This window comes from Solea senegalensis, linkage group LG18 (genome assembly GCF_019176455.1).
Source record: "Solea senegalensis isolate Sse05_10M linkage group LG18, IFAPA_SoseM_1, whole genome shotgun sequence".
Lineage (NCBI taxonomy): Eukaryota > Metazoa > Chordata > Actinopteri > Pleuronectiformes > Soleidae > Solea > Solea senegalensis.
The window spans coordinates 11,335,135-11,354,963 of record NC_058041.1 but is presented as its reverse complement, the minus strand read 5'-3'; the positions used below and the strand labels follow the sequence as shown (position 1 = coordinate 11,354,963).

The following is a 19,829-nucleotide window of genomic DNA, read 5'->3' as shown; positions in this document are numbered from 1 at the left end:
CAGAATCAAATGTAATAAAGGTTATTTGGCTATTGTTGTATTGATTAATCTTTATTACCAACTTGCTGTTTTTTTGGCTATATAAAACGTTATATTTCTCAGTATAGTAGAAATCAAAAGAGTTTGGCACACTGATGAAATATACAAGGTTTTCAGTATCTAAGTCATAGCAGATTTATGACTGATTTGATAACAGCTGTGTTCAAGAAATCCACAAAAAAACAGGTTTTATGAGAAAGCGGATGGACATCTGGAGGTTTCTGCAGCTTTGAAGAGATGGTCATCCAGGCACAGATGCAATCACATCACAAGTCGGTATTGTTCATAATGTGAGATGTTTGGCTAGGGTTCGATGTGAGTTAATGCAACAAACCCTGAATCCTCTGTCCTTGGTGACACAACTGCAAGGACACAAGAGGCCTGCAGGGTTTGGAGAAAACACAAAAAGAGAAACATCTGGTTTAGTACATCTACAGTGTTGGAGGACTAAACAGAACCATTAATACAAATAATTAGGATGCAAACAGGCATGCAAATGAGATTTAAGACATGTCTGCCCCTGGGCTCAGCAGTGTAAACACACACACCAAAACAAAAACAAGTTTTTAAAGAGGCTGGACGACAACTTTACAAGAGCCTGGGAATGCTCGCACACCCAAAACATCAAAACAACTGCATGCACTTTGACGATGCCATCATAACTATGACTTTGCATGAAAGATTGAAAAGTTAACAGAATCAGTAATCACAAGCTTGGCCATGGACCATTTCTATTTCGATAATATGAGTCCAAAAGAGATAAATCTGCATAGCACTGCATATCACAAACAGATGTTTTGGTCAGAATGCTAACCATCACACAGAACTCTTAAGACGTTTCTGTTTAATTTCTTGTGAATACTCATTATATTACTACAGTGACAAATCTCACCCACTTGAGACTGCAGTTTCTCTAAAGCTCTGTTTGTTTCCTGCATTCCTTGCTCGCTCCATCATCAGTGAGCATGACTGGGCCTCACACAGACCCTTCAAATATAACTGGCACACTATCAGAGCGCTCTAACAGCATGATGGACTACAAATGTCTGTTGAATAAACCTACGTATCCAGATTTTTCTGTCTTGTTAATTGAAGAAATTCTTCATAAATCATTGCGCGGCAGGGTTATGATTCAAATAAGGGATCTTTCATTTAGAGTCGGCTCATTTGAAAGGATCACAAGAGAGTTATGAGCCACAGAAACCACTTGTCACTGTCGGTGGTCTGGAGGCAATATTTTATCCTCACTGTGATGGTCAAAGGTCTTAAACTTAGGACTTAGGACACAAACGTCTCTCTTTTTAACAGCAGGGTTAGTTTGACACAGGAGACATATGAGAGGAAGGAGCAGAGGCGTTCAGACAGACTTGATGAAGAGGAAGGAGAAGTGGTGGGAAAGCCCTTGCATCAAAGCTTATCCAAACTGACAGAGGAGAAATTGACCCAAGGAGGAACTCTCTCTCAATTACATCCAACATCCTGGTGTGAACCCCTTAAATGTGACTTAACGCACACTGACTTTAGGTTTAGAGAGTCAATCACTATGCTGCTGCCGGAATCTATAGGTCTTGCCTTTGTTAAACATAGAGAAGACTCTGCTGACTTGTCTTGTACAGAGACGAGGTGGCAGTTCCTTTGGGTCGCTCCTGACGGTTTCTTATTCTGAAGAAGCACAAAGACATAAATGTCAGTAGCTGTAAAACACTTATTCCATTAGAACAAGTACTCATCATTATTGAATACAATGCAGTAATGTTGACATTTTACTGAGTTTAATTAATTGTTATTTTTGACGTTTTATATTAATTACATTCAGCGAATTATTTTATCATACATGACAGCAGTCCTCTTTTTTAGATGTACTAAACCACTATATATGTACAGTATATGTATATTTATATATATACATACACATATATATGTACATATGTATATATATGTATATATATATATATATATATATATATATATATATATATATATATATATATATACATATGTATATATATATATATGTATATATATATGTATATATGTATATATATATATACACAAACATTGTGAGTAAGAGGGCTGCAGCTCCACTCACGTGACTATATACTGTAGCTACTTCCGGCAGCGTCAAACAAACGCACCTGTGATAATGAGGCGGTCTAATTAAACGGGATGCTGCAGGTGTTGTTGCAGGTCTTGTGGTTGTTCAGTGGGGCTTTCCGAGCGCCGCGGTTACTCACTCTGATTAAAACGTAAATTCATAATTAATTAAACACATGGGCATGCTAAACTAATAACAATGCAAACACGTTGTCTCCGGGCCTGATTTGAGTCATTAGCTCCTGTCGCTCCCTGACGTTGTTGGGTCAAACATCAGCGCCATGTTGGCTCTGACGCCACTGAAACGCCACTTCAGTTTGGCGGCTTTTTGGAAGGATTTACTGATGCTGAGATGCTGACAAGCGCTGCTTCTTTTCATGAAGGTAATGTTTTGTTGACAGTTAATATATATCACTGTATGTGTCTGGGTGGTGTTTACAAACATGGTATAGTCAAACTAAGTTGCCTCAATGCTCACATTTCTCTGCTGCGCTTACACTTCCTGTTTATTTATTGATTGATTTAGGTGTATATATTATGTTGCTGCCATATTTATGTGTATCATTTTCATTGTCATGTTGTAATTGCATTATCAGAATCACTTTTAAGACACAAGGGATTTGCTCGGCTGTTTTTATGCATCCAACACAGTGAAGAAATATAAGAAAATAAGCTCAGGAAAAAAATAAATAAGAATAGGATGAATTATGGCTGCATTCCTATTAGCTTCTTCGGTTTTAACTAGTGAATGCTGGTTTGACACATGAATTGAACGTGGCCATCATTAATGTTATCAGTAATGCCTGTCAGGAGTTGGATTTGTCACATATTCACCACATTGGTTTGGCTGTTTTCTGTTGGTCGACTGCAGTAATGAGTAATGTTTTGTGGTGATGTTAACAGAGACCGTCTTCTATTGTCCATGTATGTAGTTATTATTACCCTTCAATATTAGTTGTATGGGACACTTGGCATGGCTTTTTATAAGTCACGTTTTCCATACATCAGAGAAATCCTCAACTCAACACAAGAGGTTAAAATCACAATATAGTAAAAAATATTTATGTCCAAATGAAATGTCAGCTGCTGTTTTATGTGAGGTAGGTTAATCGGTGCTGCTGATGTCACATGTTGTCCACCTCCACCACAATATTAATATACAGTATGGCCTTTGCAGAGATTAAGAAACCAGTGCTGTTATGTGATGCCGATATATTTTAGCTGATGTGTCTGGTTAATTTTTGTGTTTTTTCTCCATGTGATAGAATATGTTGTTTTACAACGACACAGATATTGCTCAAATTTGAAATAAATAATTGAAAGCTACCGTCTCTACAACCTGCATTTTGATTGCAGTGCAATTATGTATTTTAATTAATGTTTATGTGTAATCTGCAATAATCTGCAAATTCCCCTTGGGTGAATTTGTTTATGGCGATTACTTAAAAACTGACAAATATCGGCCCTGTTAATTGTCCTGACTTAACTCTAGCCTCGAGAGGAAGTGTAGTTGTGTCATCATCTTTACTCTTCAGTCTCTTTTGTGCTCAGTTCATGGTGTGTATTGTGAAAATGACGAGTTAAGCGACCATACATGCCAAATATCAACTGTATTGTCTTTTAAAATGTGTTTTAAATATATTTTGTATCTCTGTGAAAACAAACATATCCCATAACAGTAACTTGTCTTTTTGGTATAAGCCACTGTGACCAAAGTAAAACATGAAGGCAGTGCACATAAATGTGAAAAAGTGGGATCTTTGATGTAAGTTTTCACAGCAGCAGCAGCAGCAGCAGCAGCACTGGTCCAGTTTCCTGTCAGTTACTGTACTCTGATTCAGCACAGACTGCGTTGAAAGAAGCTTAGATAATATTTATGGATTCCGAGGAAATTGAAGTTGGTCGGAGGCTCTCATTGAAGCATAACCTCTTCAGCCCGCCAGATAGACTCCAGAGTAAATATGCAAATGATTTGCAGTCACTCAGTCAGATTGTCTTGATTTCAGTGAGGAGGATGCATCCAAGGCTGCTGGCATTTGAGACAGTGAAAGAGCTGCATTCACTTTTGAAAACTGCAGCGAAAACAATGAGTCTCGAGTCGTTTAAAAAAATGATTGCAGGTTTCCTCGAATTATAAATGAGGTTTTTCCACTCATATTTAGGGCAGTTTGTCTGGATGTGCATGTTTTGGAAGAAGGCCGACGGGGAATGCCAGAAAACGGAGGCATGTGTGTATGGAATTTTGTTTCTCACCAGATTTTTCTTGATTGAAATCAGGCGTTTAGGCAACTCACCAGATCATCTGAACCTTGTTGAAGCTGGAGAGATGTCCTTATACCCCTGTTGGTGTAACTTAGTGAATGCCATCAGTCCAAATTACAAATATATTCTTAAGTGTTGTCTGCCCTCTGGTGTAGAAAATAGGTCCAGTATGTTCCAATAGCAGTTTATACTATGTTTCAGTCTGCGTCTTATTTAATTACTTGGCAGCATTTAACGTGTTTTCAATACTGCTGCACAGTATTGGCAAAAAGGACAATGCAGTTTTATCCAATTCATCATTCATTTAGACAACTAGTGGTCATCACTTGTTTATTTTTTTTTTACTCTATATTGTTTACTTGGACATACAGGGAGGATGAGGGATTAATTAAACTAATATGTCATCTTTTCAGGCTAAATGCCACTTTTAAGTGACTATTCAAATGATTGGTTCATTTTTAGCCTACAAAGATACCGACTTATGGAACATGGCCATGCTGTAAGGTGCTCAGAATCACCACTAGAGGACTCTCACTCACTTGCTGATGTCACAGTGTCTCAACTGTGATGTTGCAATACTACCATTGTGCTAATTTCACCATAACAATGCTGACATTCCCGGAAATATTGTGCAATCCTGGTTTTCTAAAATTGTTCTGGAGTTGTTCCAGGTTATATTTCATCCTAAAGTGAAGTCAGTTTAATTTCTTCAATTAACTTTTAATTAATTTAACAGATGTAGTGGCCTTGCAATCGCAATCACTGTCATTTCTAATTAGAGCTGAGCAATATGGATAAAATGTCATCACAATATCACAATAACAAAGTTGCAAATCATTTGATGTTAATTATTGTGATAAAACATCAGACCGTTAAAGATTTAGGTTCAAGATTAAAGGTTGTTGCTGATTACTCAGTGTTGTTGATGATTGTTTTACAGAGTATAAACATTGTGAAGATGTGATCAGACACACAGCTGATTATCAGCCAATGACATGTATTTGCCAGTAGAGGGCAGTAGTGGATAGTAAATGGATTATGGTGAGGGCAGCGAAAGTCTCTGCTTGGATTCCTGCTGTATTGGATAAAAAGAGTGACAATGAACTATTCGTTGTCGTCTTTTCAATTCTATTTTTAAAGCGATTATGCCAAGCTTCAATGTAGACAACTCAGTTTTGTATGTACAGTATGTATGAATCCACTATTGAATTCTTTACACCTAGTCACAGACAAGAAACCTCACTCACCGAAAAATGGCCATTCTCTCTTGTGCTGTTTGAGTCATCTCCGCATTTGTAACTTAAAAATTATTTTAATAGAAAACATTGATTTTTCATGGGCACATTCAAAAACATGGCGGACACATGAGTTCTCCCCCCCTCCCCCTTTTTAAGTGAAGGAAGGTGGCTTTTTCAGAGTCTGTCCTCCCAGAGGAAGGAGTCATTCTGTAGCACTTGGGCTAATTTCTCATTGAACGGCATGTGAAAGTCTTGCAGGATCTCTCTAGTGATGGGCAGCATGGGACCCAGGTCTTTGTCAGCCTGCTTCCTGGTGTTTGACGCTGGACTCCATGTGATTTCTGATTCTTTTTCTTTTGTCACTGGCCCTGTAAAACACAGAAAAAACAACAACACATACTTCACATGCCTGCTTTCTTAGACACTTCAGATTTTTCCACAGCATAAAGAGTATACAGTAGTTAAGGACTCTTTCAATGTAACTCAGCCGTAATCTGACCTAACTGACAGTGTCTGTGATGATCACGCCTGGGCTTTTGGAAAACTGTACTGTGGAATGACCTAGTATGATATAATTAACAGGGCTTCAAGAGTAAGATTACAGAGCACAACTGGGTTTGACTGACACATATATCGGCCTGTTACTATAACGGCAATCTGATGAAAATACCACCACTGATCCTGAAAATAGTTATTTTCTAAAACACTGTATATAACTTAAACAAACAAGGAAAAAACAGAGGTTCTACAATACAATGGTACTCAAGAAATAACAAAATACCCTTTTTAAATGTTCAAGAATGTAAACAAAAAAATAAATATTACAAAACAGTTAACTTTTCACGTCTGTCTCTGTTAGGGCTGCACGATAAATTGTTAAAAAAAATTGCAATCTCGATTCACAACTACACGTCATCTTCTAAATGACAACGATTTTTCTGCCTTTTATTTCATGAGCTGCAGCGTAAATAAACCATCCTATTTTCCTCTCTGAGTTTCTCACATCAAACGCAGCGGTGCCAAGTGAGTGCGGCACAGAACATAGGAGAAAGTGTGTGCTAAGGATGGCGATGAAAACCCAGGTGTAAAGTGTGTAGTGAGGAGGTGTAATCAGGCAGCAGTGCTGTCGCTAAATGCGCCAGACTCCTGTTAAAATTTGAGATTTTAGCAATTTCCTTTGCTAAATGTTGGAGACTAACCTACATTTTCAGGATTGTTAAGTCTTTTTAACTCATCTACAGTTTGGCATTGTTCTTTTGCCTCTTCCTGTGACGGCACGCTGACGATGTCACGCATTTTCCCTGGTTATGAAGTCACAAGTCGAGCTAGTGAGAACACGCCATGTGTCACTTAAGCTACTACAATAATCCTTTTGTTCATGAGTGCAATAAATATTTCCATTTGTGAAAAAAATGTGCCAGAGGATCGTGATCTCAATTCTAAGCAAAAAAAAACGTGATTCACATTTTTTTCCAGAATCGTGCAGCCCTAGTCTGTGTACAGTAAACAGTGCAGTAAACCATATGCTGATTAAACTTTACTAAGTGCTTCATTTATATTGTCTACAGTGATCATTTTTTTTTAAATAGGAGGACAGGAAAGTAACTGGTCACATGTCAGGATGTGTTGGTCACTCACCTAGGTTAAGAAAATCAAAGACTTTTTGCATTGTGTATTTCATATTGGATGAATGGTCTTCCAACCTCAGAACCAGAATCTGCTTCTTGCTGAAGACAGTCAGCCAGTCCATTAAGTACACTATGTACAGGCCAATGGTCAATCTGACCTGAGCACACAAGCAAAAACAATCAGTGGGAGGTAATCAGGCTCTGTTGGTGTGAACATGTGCTAAGGTCAAACAGAGAACGATACAGAAGATTCACAACATAAACAATGTACCAGATATAAACCTAACATTTCCCCCACATGGCTTTATCACCTCTACTGTGTCTCATTAATAACAACCTTTGTAAAGCAAAATTGACAAACATTCTCTAGTTCTACTTTGATAGATTAGAGGATGCATTTTCAAAATGAATAAATAAAACTATTTGAAGGCCTGCGTTCCAAGAACATTTGACATTTTCTCGATTTAAACAATGACCTCAGTTTGTGAAAAATAATCTTTTGTTGCATACATTGGCCACTGATCTATTTCTAGGACTTTACTAAAGCATTTGTTATGTCACTCTTGTTAAAATAGGTTGTTGAATTCTCCTGTGACTGATGACGGCAGAGCAGTTTCTTGGCATAAATGCTTGTTACAGGGAATGGCATTACCTCCATGTCCTTTTCCCCTCTTTAGTAAATCTGAAAGGCCCTTCAGAATAGAGGATTACAACTCGAGTAACTCTTGCCTTCTTAATTCAATTTGGTATAACAGCCAATGGATATGTTTTTATTCTCTAATCTGAGCTCTAAACTTTCTTTATCGAGGGCAGCTGGAATAACTCTGAGGAGAAATTAGTGTATGGGCAATTAGGCCAGCAGCAGAGAGTAAGCATGCTCCCACAGGGCCATAAAGCTCATCAGTGGCATTTGGAGAAGAGGACTTTTTAATAGAAGGCAGTCTGGAGGGGGAGGCCAAAAGAGGACGGTCCACACTCCCCCTCTCCTCAAGGCACTGTGGGAAACGCTGGCCAGGGTCCCTACACTAGGGCCCTGCACTGGCTGGTTCACTGGTAAACCAGGTTTTTTAAGCACAAAGAGAGGCTATTGATGCTGCACTCCTCAGTGGCTCAATAGTCCTACCAATCCGTTTCAAACAATAGGCCCTGCAGGCTGTAAAATGCTTTAATGAGGTGTGAATTTCACTCCATTTGTCTTTATCACTCCTTTTCACTGTCTTTCTATCCACCAGCTAACGGGCCAGTTGCTAAATGCCAAACAAAAAGTAGAAGGGAGGGTACACTCACTGGCATTGCATTGAAGACAGTATAGTTGTACACACACAAGTGCATTGTGTTCTCTGTAAGGCACCGCTCAAATATCTGCAGTGATTCGGACACCTTCACATGGAAATCCTCTGCGGACTTATTGGCATTACCAAAATAAAGGTAGTCAGAGTATAACCTGCAAGACAACACAAACATGTCAGTAAACAAAGTTGATTGTTAGTTGGACAATGATAATTTACATTTGATCTGCACACAGACTGAGGCTGCTGATTGTGTTTCTGGCTCTAAAATATTTTTGCGTCAACAATATTACACTAATGCATAGAAAACAATATGCAACTGAGGCAGTAGGGTTAACAATAGGGCTGATTTGGGGGATTAAAAGGATTAAATTGTGATTTTTCTGATACCTATTGTGATATAAAATTGCTTAAAGTCAAGCTTCAGATCAGTATTTGCTGTGTTATCAAATGATATGCCATCAAAATACTAACTACAAACTACTGTACTTTTTTATGCCCTTTCATTGGCATAAAAAAAGCTATTAATTTATGGACAATTTGTATTGGCAGTAAAGTTGACTGACTGCTTATGATTCATATGTCTCTAATAAAACAAAGGCCAACCTATTTGCAAGCATTAGCTTATTATTATTATTGGCTTATATGGAAAGAGTAATACAGGAGACGCATGAACCATATAATTGCTGCTACAATTCAGTATGACAATATATGGCATCTGTATCTGAGGAGATGCCAAAGTTGTAAACAAGTCATGCATTATAAAAATTAATTTCCTCTCAAAAGCTTTAGGGAATGGTTGAACAGACTGTGATTTGACAGACAAAGGCAATTATAGAGCACATGTTCAGACATTCTCTTAAGTAAAAATCAACATTAACAGCATCAAGTGAAACCCCAGTTTAGATGGAACGCCTCAGGCGCTCTGTGCATCTGATAAAGGTGTCATCATGAAACTTATGTGACAACCAGACTGTGTAAAAGGCAACAGCTCTTTTGTTGCCGATAAACAATTTTAAAGCAGGTTTGTATTAGAAGGCACAGAAAGTTTTTGCTCCCACCTTTCCACTGGGTCCCTGAGCATAACGATGAAGCGGGCATCGGGCTGCAGGGCGTGAATGAAGTCCTGGATAAGGAAGGGAGGCTCTGTGGTGTTGTCATAGTAATGATTACAGGCTCTGTTATCCCACATGGTGGATGCACTGGCTTCTCCTGCAAGATACAGCTTGAGAGTTAGTAAGCATAGTCATTTATTTAATTTTAAACCATTTTTTTTTTTTAACTGCTTAAGAAATATAATTCCATTTTGGCCATATACATGATTCACTTGTGATTTTCAAAAGTAAAGTGGGAAGAAAATGCATTTATTTAGCCAATTATGCCCCAAACACCTTGAGCACATGCAAGAAAACAAATAGTTTATAAACGGTGGTGCATGTTCACAGCAAAAGTTATTTGTTAGATCTAATTTACCCCGTGTTTCATATTGATTGTCTCATCAGGCTTTCTTTATTAAAAAGAACTAAAAACAAGGGGGTACTGCAATAAGCCGTAAGTGTATGACATTTAGTTTTAAGTGTCCATAATTCTCCTCATTTGAGTGTGTGACTAACACTCAGCCAGTAGGACAAAAACAAAATAATTATGTGTCCAGCTGTGCTCAAAAATGTGGAATGAATGCAACCTACACAGTGACAATACAAGTGTTCATAGTCGGACAATCTTTTCTCCAACGGTTTGACAGCAGAAACTTGATTCAGGCTGAGCTGAGCTTTCGTTATCATCTTAACTGTGAAGTGAACCTGTGTTGTATATGATAGCCAGGACCCATTTCCTGTGATGACCATGTTAAATGTGAGATCAGGTGACTGCTAGTTCCTTTCTGCCTAATTGATACACACTGTGATCAAGTCTACTGAAAGGTCTCCACACTATGTCCATTAAAATAGCTTATTTGGCTCCATGGGGAGAGGCTGTAATAGGGCAAACAAATAGAGGAGCCAGGATGACGATGCCTCTGGTGTTTTACAGCAGTTCGGTCTTGGCTGGTGGTTTCAGAGAGACAGAAGCCCACGATTCTGGCCACAGGCCTTGCTGGGCTCTCCAAGGGCATGGTGTGAATACTGAGCGGGACTTTGGCACACTCCTTACAAGGATTATTTATTTTAAGAGGGAGACAAAACGGGGCAGCATGCTAAGCTGCACTCAATGCACCAACTCAGTCCAGTGTGAAAAGGCTATTGTTGAAATTAAATCAGTTCTTCTTTGCAGCTGAGCAGTCCTTTCAGATCACATTTGGATGAGCGGGGAAAAGACAGAGATGGATGAAAGCAGAGGGACTGGAAGCAGGATATGCAGATAGAGGAAGGAGGTTTGTAAAACTTCTCCAACCCACTGTGGACATTACTGCTGTCCTGGCACACAAAAACAATGATTCTTTTCTATGGCCCTTCAGTCATGTGGATAAGTGAAGCAGAAGGAAGTCCCGTATTATTAAGCTGTTAGATCTCTCTGTAGGGCAGCTCTTTCAAAAAATAAATAAATCACCGCCACTCTCGAGCAGCACTCTGCTTCAGCCTCGCTATCTGCTGCTTTACTCGCAGCTTTGTAATATTGGAGCCGAGATTACAAGTGAAGTTCCCGGTAAATGTTGGCTCAGTAGAACCAGACGCTATTGGCTGCAGCCTGATGAGGCCTCAGGGTTCTGCACCCTGATCACAGCGCCGTTGCATGGCCTGAGTAATTAATATCGTTTGCACTGAACGGGGAAATGTATGTGCAACTAAATCTGCCAAGAGATTTCTAATGACGTGATGGTGGATGGTGTTTTACATGCCATCTCAAACATCATTTTGTGCTAAGCTTTCCACTAACATGTCTGCCACTCCTATGTTCTGCTAAGTGAAAAGCTGTGTTTTGATTGAAATTTTGTATAAAAAAAAGAAGAGGCTAATGGACATATTGTATAGAGATGGTCAGTGAATGAAAGTGGGTGATCTGTAGGAAAAACTGGAGCCTTGTTTTTTGTTCCAAAGTCCAGGTCCATGATCAGGTTTCTCTTCAAGGGGCTAAACATTAGTTCTATATGCACGTCTTCCTAAGGACATGTGTGGTTGTTACAAAACTGCAGCCTCATCACTATGCTCATGCCTGCAGGGACTCGTGGCAAATGCAAGAGAGCATTCTGGGCTTTGGCCAAAACAATGACAGAGGAGACTGTGATATTTTATTCATGGACAAGATGCACACTGATGAGCTAACTAAAGCAACACTCTAATCTCGCTTTCGCATCAGCCGCTTTCCTTCTTGGCGCGACTGACTGAGCTTGATAAAACTTTCTTTTGCTTTTCATGCTTCAAGTCTGACCTTACTCTTGAAGACAACGAGGGAGGTTGTGGAAGGTCTATTTCTTTAAGTCATGCTGTGATCTGTTCATTCATTGGCATCCCTTTAAGCTTATACTGAGACATTCTATACTAGGATCTGCCATTATGTAATGTTTGAATATATACTGTATATGGCATATTGAAATGACAGATGAAATCTAAGGCACCAATTTTTCACTATTTAAATCAAATTATTATCAAATGTCACCATAGAATGTTTACCACTGAGTCTGTAATGACGCCTACCTGTGATGATGTTGGGATGGCTGGGCCTTCCACTGGCGTTTGCCATGGGTTTGCCCTGGATTTGGTCAGCAACTTTATCGAACAAGTCCAGGTAGCTCTCCACTGGGTATTGATCACGGAAGCGCTCGTTCGAAAGGGTGATGCCTGGTTGGTGGAAGAACACAGATAATAGACACACTCAGTAGGCTACACTTAGATGTGAATTTTTTTTCCTTGGATTGTCATCACATTTTTTCATACATATATATATATGTGTATATATATATGTATATATGTATGTATATATGTATGTATATGCATATATATATGTATGTATGTATATATATATATATATATATACACACATATACATATATATATGTATGTATGTATGTATGTATGTATGTATGTATATATATATATATATATATATATATATATATATATGTATATATATATATATATATATATATATATATATATGTATATATATATATATATATATATGTGTATATATATATATATATATATATATATATGTATATGTGTATATCATAAATCATGGAAACCGTCGGTGGTTTGAGGGCACATGTGGTCACATTCCTGAGCCATATTTGCAGAATCTTTCCACAGGATATTCAGCGGCTGCCCCCTTAGCTGATATAGTATCGCAACATTATGACACCAATTAATGGTCATAATTGAATTTGCAGCCATTGTCACAATATTGTGAACTGTGGCGCATACACAGGGCACCCAGGCCGGCTCGACTCCCAATCACATTATCTAGGTGTGTTAGTTTGAGAACGTCAGTCAGTCTAACATGTTTACAAATTTATTTATTTATTATTTATTTTGAAAGTCAGATTTTAGACAAAGTAATACTATAATTGGTTATTAGTTATTTTCTAATGTCACGCATACCTACATGCCCACCTCTCTCCTTAATATTCACAGGCTTGCAACTCCGGTCAGGGGTTTCTGCATCGTCCTTATGACCTAATAAAATCCAAGTTCAGTTCAGCAGGGCAACAATGGATCTGTTCAGTTTCCAGTGTTTCCAATTAAGAGACAATGTCAAGTTCATTCTTTAAATCTAAGAATACAAAATGTGTTTCCCATCTAAGCTGATGTAGTTGACAGTATAATTACAATTTACTTGGCAGTTGTGGAGATTCAGTGTAGGAGGACTTTGGAGGATCTATGCAGCATAAGGATAATGAGGAGACTCGGGCATCTGTATCATTCAGTGATGCTTTGATGGTGTTGCAATAGTAAACCCTTCTCTGTTGAGCAGGAATTTATGATTTTAAAAGCTCTGGTGAAATCCCCAAACAGCCAGCCTGCAGCATCATCCCTTTGATATGAATGAAGTGTCACACAGTTTTGAAATGTCTCTTGATGGGTAGGTTATAACATCTGCTTGAGATTCAAACTCTTCTCTAAGAAAGTTGGAGCGCGGATAGCATCAAATTACCTTTTCACAACATCGTCGGGGTGGAAACTCCAGGGGAATGAAATCAACAAGTACAAAACAAGACTGTTGGAATTTAGAGTGTTCTCAAAGGATGTCTTAAGAAAAAAAGTGCTGATTACCACCAGTGTACAGCCCTGAGGGGAACGCAAGAAAGTGACGGCAAAGCTGAAAGCATGGGGAATTGCAGCGAGCAATAACAGAGAGGGACCCATGTCCATGAGATGCATGCATGTGCAGGTTTGCGACGTCACACGACTGCAGAATATTCTAAGTGCGAGTGCCGTGGCGGACAAATTAAAACCAAAAACAAATCCTCCACACGCCACAGTGTTATGATGTGCAAAAAAAATTATCAACGCAAACCAAACACTGCACGTTAAAATGGGCTTTGCATGCAGTCTGTCCACCAAGTAGGTGTGTGAGTTCCGGTGGGATTAGTTAGTCAGCAGCTGGATGAACTTCAGAGCTATAACTTTGGTTGCAACCAGCAAAATTAAATGTGTGAGTCGCTGCTGTGTATAAGAACAGCACTCGTCCATAGTGAGACATCAGCATGGAAACCGAGTCTCCATTCTACACAAAAGTGATGCTTTGGAAAATTATGATTTTATCTGCACACTTGATGAAAACATCGTACAGATCACTACAGTCATTATCATCTAATCTGCTTTTTGATTCCAGACGCTTGGGTGACTTGAAACAGAAACGTCAGGGCGAGGCAGATTGGTGCTCTTTACTTTAACTGCCACTCTTTAAGTTTTTTTTTTGTTTGTTTTTTTTACCATAACCTCTTCACAAATTCAGACACACAATAATGATACACACACACACACACACACTGTCTCACGCTTTCTATCCCCGCCTCTTCAGCTGCTGAACATTCTCGATTATTCATGAGCCTCAGTGGCTGTTTCAGTAACAGTATTTCAGTTTTAGGGATGGTTTTCTATTTATGAAAATGTCATTCAGCTACTATTGATTTAAATAATCTTTGACATATTAATAGACTCAAATTGCATTGTGGTTTTTTCTGACGGCAGTCTTGCAAGTTAAGTAAGGCTCAAGCGTGTATAGTACGCCTTTTTGAGTTCATTCTGGGCAAATTCAGGCTCGCTTCCAGATTTCACATGGTTTTCAGTCCCATCTGGAGTGATGTGGTCGTTCTTTTAACGCCACAGATACACATGGTGAACGGAAATGCACAATGGCATTCAGACTTTTTAATGACAGGACCATCATAGAACCAGATGTCAGGCAGCTTCTACTTCTCAAGGGTTTATTCCTTTGTGTGGGGAAATTGCATAGTGCCACCTGTTCAAAGAATCACAGCAAAAGCCAACAGGTACAAGCCAGCATTGTAAAAGTAGATTGTAATTGCAAATTGTTTTTTTTTGTTTTCTTAAGAAAATCTACACTGAGATGAAGTGGTTGTTGATAATGCTAATGTCAAAAGTGGCAAATTTGGGGTGGAGAAATGGAAATATACTGTAGCTCCGACAATTTATGAAATATGCAACATAAAATAATTTTCCTGTCTTGACCAAATCTCAGTTCCTTTTATTTTTTAAATGTTTGCAAAGAGTGAAAAAGAAAGCTGTATAAAATGCAAAAAAAGTACAATCTGACAGGGGCAATTTGTCTTTTGTGGACGTGTCATAAGGAACCTGTGCAACATTAATGTTTAGTAAGCAAGTAGGAAACGGCACACCCACACATGTGGGTTACAAGCGTGTGAAGAGGCTGTATCGCATGTTCTTTCCAAGTGATGATAACCACAGAGATAAACATTAGAGTGATAAATGTAGGGTAAAAACTCTCGCGTAGGAACACTGTTTGTAAGCTTGAGCTCAAGGTGGCTCCTGAATATTAATGTCTCCATTAATTGCGTTGGGAGATTAAATATCAGTGTGACTTTATCTGTCCCACATATGCAGCTGTAGTGTGGTTACAGCTTCTTGTCCTTTTATGTCGAAAATCTTGTTAGTCAGTACCTTCAGGACCTTTCACCCAATTTAACACTACAATTGATACAAATGATAAAAGGGTAAAAAATACAGGAGATTTAATTATGCTTGGAAAAGAGACGAGGCCGGCTTTTGAGGACGACACCCTCTCCGATGTGTGTCGCTTAGTGCTTATCCTGAAGCTCACTGAGGTATGGCTCTGCCAAAATGACATGCTGTCGAAGGTCACATCTCACACTTTCAATACCCTTGGGCTCTCATTATTGTATACCAGCCTAGAGGTCTTTTACCACAGTAAATTATAGTCGTCTCTACTCACCAAACCTCTTGCGGGTCCACCAGTGCGGCTCTTTAAATGTGGTAAAAATATCCGGGTGCAGACTCAGTCTGGCGTACAGGTCTGTTGTGCCACACTTTGGTTGGCCAATGATATAGAAGTAAGGAAGGCACCGCATGCGGTAGAGTTTCCCATTGCGGTGCAACAAGTGCTCTCTGAAAGTGATTCTCAATTGCAGAAACTCGGCCCGGAAGCGCCTCGTGTAGCGTCCGTACAAGTTAGCCCTGTATGGGTCCAAAGTGATATTCTCCGTGTATTCCTCATACCAACAAGGGTTCTTGACACCAGGAAGGAATTTGTGGGGGATGACGGAAAACATCTGTGTGGGCAAACAAAGACAGCTGCGTCAAACGAAAAACCATAAAACTAACAAATTAAATTAAAATCCAAGGTGACGTCTTGTCATTGCAATGATACTTTACAGCGAGAGGTTTTGCAGGTGCAGTGAACCATTGGTGTGACTTTGAAGTTCATGTCAAGTGTGTACAAGGGCGCAAACGTCTCTACAGGAGTAGACTAAATTGGTTAATAAGTGCACATGCTCAAAATTAGAGGTCAACCGATGGTGATGAAAAAAGTCTGTCAATGCCAAGAAAACAAAACCCACATTCATAAAAATATTAAAACGATAACTGAATGTTTTAAAATTGTGTTTCCAAACTTCTCCAGTGTTCTAAGGACTTAATTTGCTGTGCTTTAATTACCACAAGATGATATACACGTTTTATGTGTTACCTGAGTGTCAAACCCAAAGTTAAATATTTCTGAGGCATATTACTGTTGGGGTTTTTTAATGCTAAAAGACCACAAAGTACCATGTGACTATGACTTTCTATCTCACTGTACGACACAGCTTAAGACGAACGGTGTTAAACCCACACACAGATATGTGGTCACACTCTTCTGTTCATTAGCTGGTTCAATAAGAAATTGGTCTCTGGCACAAGCCATTCACACTTGGGTTAACAGTTAATTGAACCAGACTTTGATGTGGGACAGTCACTGAGAGAAACCCACAAGGTGTGTGTGTGTGCGTCTGTCTTTGAAGAAAGACAATGACTTTAACCGTAAAGAAAATACAGCCGTCTATGAAATGGTCTTTCAGAGCAGCTTTATCATTTTATAAATTAAATTAGAAGCTGCAGTCTGGGCCGTATTGAACCATATGTAGACGGTGTGTATAGACGGGAATACAGATTTGAATCCCCTGTTCACTGCACATTCATTTACAGCATACGACATGTCTGTGATTGTCAGTTAAGAGAGAGCTATTATCATGCTGCTGTATGATAAGAAATGGAGATAAAGTTCACTTAAACACTGAAGTAGTCATGACTTAATTCATCTGATAAGACATTACATTTTTGAAATATTGTAGAGCTGAAATGATTAATGGATTACTAAATTAATCGACAATTGTTTTGATTATCGATTAATCGGTTTGAAGCTTTTTTCATGATTAAAACAAAATTTCCGATGCTCTGGATAACAAAAAAATTATAGAGATATTATAAAAGACATTATAGGACATCATCATTTCCAGGTTTGAGAAACACCGATCAACATTTTTTCAGGTTTTGTGATATTTTATGGACCAAAGATTAATCAAGAAAATAATGGTTAGTTGCAGCTCTTGAATATTGGCATCAGCAAGATGTCCTTAAGTACATTAAATGAGAATTAAGATGCATATGCAGCGTTTCTTGGCTACTCACATGTGGCTCACTGTTAACCAGTGCCTTAACATCTGGGATCTGTCGACTCCTGTGAAAGTCCAACTTGGATGTGATGGACTTGACCACTAGCTTGATGTGTGCGTAGTCCTTGACTGAGGAGAGGTTAAAGGCAAAAGGGCCGGGGCTGACCAGGCTGCTGTAGTGGTAAGGTGACGGGGTGAGGAAGAGTCCCTTCTTGTCTCCTGTCAGAAGGTATGAAGTCATGATGAGGAATGTGACGACAAGTCCGACGATGAAGCTGTAAAGCCGGATCTTGCTGAAGTAGCTTTGGGTCGTCCAGCTCCTCAGCAGATCCCGTTTCACCTCCATGACCGCAAACGGGTTCATGGGCGCGTCCTCCACCTGCAGGAGCAGGGGCCGCTTGCGGTAGTCGTCCACGGCCGAGCCCAGCAGGCTGTATTTGTAGTCCATCTGTGTCATTGTGGCAGCAGTCTGTCAGCCCCAAGTGTCACAGCTCAGAGGGACACGTTATGGAGCAGGGGGCAGCCACGGTGATGCCACATGATGGGTTGTCACACATTCCTGGTAAGAAAGACAAACCACCTTTCAAAAAAAAAAAAAAAGACTCACAATTCTTAGATTTTATGCAATGCTGTGAGAAAGAAGAAGACTGCTTCATAGTCACATCCTGTTCAGATGCTGACTTGCATTTGCATGTGTGTCATTTGGGAAGTAGTTTGTCACCAAGGCCTGAGCTGTTCTTTTCATTTTGAGTGTAAATCCTCCACCTACAGAGCATGTCTCCACATTGTCTCTAATGACATAGTAATGCTCCTTTATCGAACTGTTCAACCATTATACGGCTCTGTTTATGCAGTTGTTGCAATGTAACCTTAGGCTGAACAAATATAAATTGATAGCAAGAGAAAAACAGTGGCCGCTCTGAATATAGATGAGCTCAAGTAACGTCTTGTCCTGGAAATGACGACATGCTTTCATACGTCACTATTTCCACAGTCTCTGCTGATTCAGTTTTTAATGTGACAAAAAAATAATCATATTATGCAGCAAGGTTAAATTACTTGTTCTTTTTAATGAGACAGGACGGCAACGCCCTCCCCAACCTCACAGTCCATCTTCCATCCTCCCTGCTCGCCAGAGTCACAATATGGAGGGAGTGATAAGGATGAGGGATGCATTCAGCCTAGTAACTACGAGGCTGCATGTCAGACTCTCCTGGGGAGAGACACAAACATGAGAGATACCTGGTTCAGACCGAAGAAGGGATTATATTATCAGAAAATGGTATTTCTCACTCTGAAGTCGCACACTGCCTGCAGATAAAAGAGAGGCCAGTGTCTAAAGGGTGAAGAATTGGGGACCTTAAATGATAATGCTCCAGCAGCGGTGACGTCTGGGTTTATCCTTGAGGTGGGCTACTCTTTGTGTTTGGAGCACGGTAGCACGGTGACTTCTTTCTATACTTTCTGTACAATGTCATGAAACAAGGGGCTTTCATATGTAAAACTGGTTTATGCGCAGATGCGACAATGAAATGTAATATCCTGGCTTAAATTAGATCAATAACATCATTATTTATTTAAAAGAACACGGTCCAGACCTGTTCTATAGGAAAAGTGACCTGAAATGACTTCAGATGGCCTTTATGTTCCACCTCAGACCAACTGATTTTGTCTGTGCCCCACCACCCATTGCACACAAACACTGGACAACTGTGTATTGGCAGAGCTGATAAGAGTCAGCTGAAGAGCTGCTCAGCTCGAGCAGTGTCATTTTCTTCCAGCTGGGCCGTCAGCATCACACCACAGCTACAGCCCCATTAAGCCCAGCCACTGATTTGTTCTAAAACACCAGTTTTGAATCCTGAAGATGCTTGTCTGGCTGCAACTTCAGACAGAGAAAATGAGAGTGCTAAAGAGAATATAAAGGATTCATGACGAAAGCTGAGACCCCAGTCAGATATTATGTTTTCACTTTTAGCCAGTAAGGCAAGGTGAGTGCATTTGTATAGCACTATTTATACACAGGGCAACTCAGTGCTTTACACATAAATACATTAAGAAATGCATAGAATAAAAGCGAGACATTAAAATGACACTGCTTTTAACAGTAGTCTCAGCAGATCTGACGTCCTTCTCCATCACAGAGCCACTGCACTGTCTAATCAAAGGACTAAAACTGACATTTTCAGGG

General features: G+C 39.4%; 1 protein-coding gene across 1 annotated transcript in view; it reads right to left on the bottom strand.

The window, feature by feature from the left end:
- Positions 1–5,094: 5,094 nt before the first annotated feature.
- Positions 5,095–19,829, bottom strand: part of chst15 (carbohydrate (N-acetylgalactosamine 4-sulfate 6-O) sulfotransferase 15) — a 32,492-nt gene continuing 17,757 nt past the window's right edge. The window contains exons 2-8 of the mRNA XM_044013586.1: positions 17,655–18,197; positions 15,922–16,258; positions 12,183–12,326; positions 9,612–9,762; positions 8,549–8,705; positions 7,272–7,419; positions 5,095–6,001 (exon numbers count right to left, since the gene is read on the bottom strand). Of these exons, the coding sequence (XP_043869521.1) occupies positions 5,808–6,001; positions 7,272–7,419; positions 8,549–8,705; positions 9,612–9,762; positions 12,183–12,326; positions 15,922–16,258; positions 17,655–18,095 (1,572 nt within the window). The 5' untranslated portion in view covers positions 18,096–18,197 and the 3' untranslated portion in view covers positions 5,095–5,807. The remainder of the gene's footprint in view (positions 6,002–7,271; positions 7,420–8,548; positions 8,706–9,611; positions 9,763–12,182; positions 12,327–15,921; positions 16,259–17,654; positions 18,198–19,829) is intronic.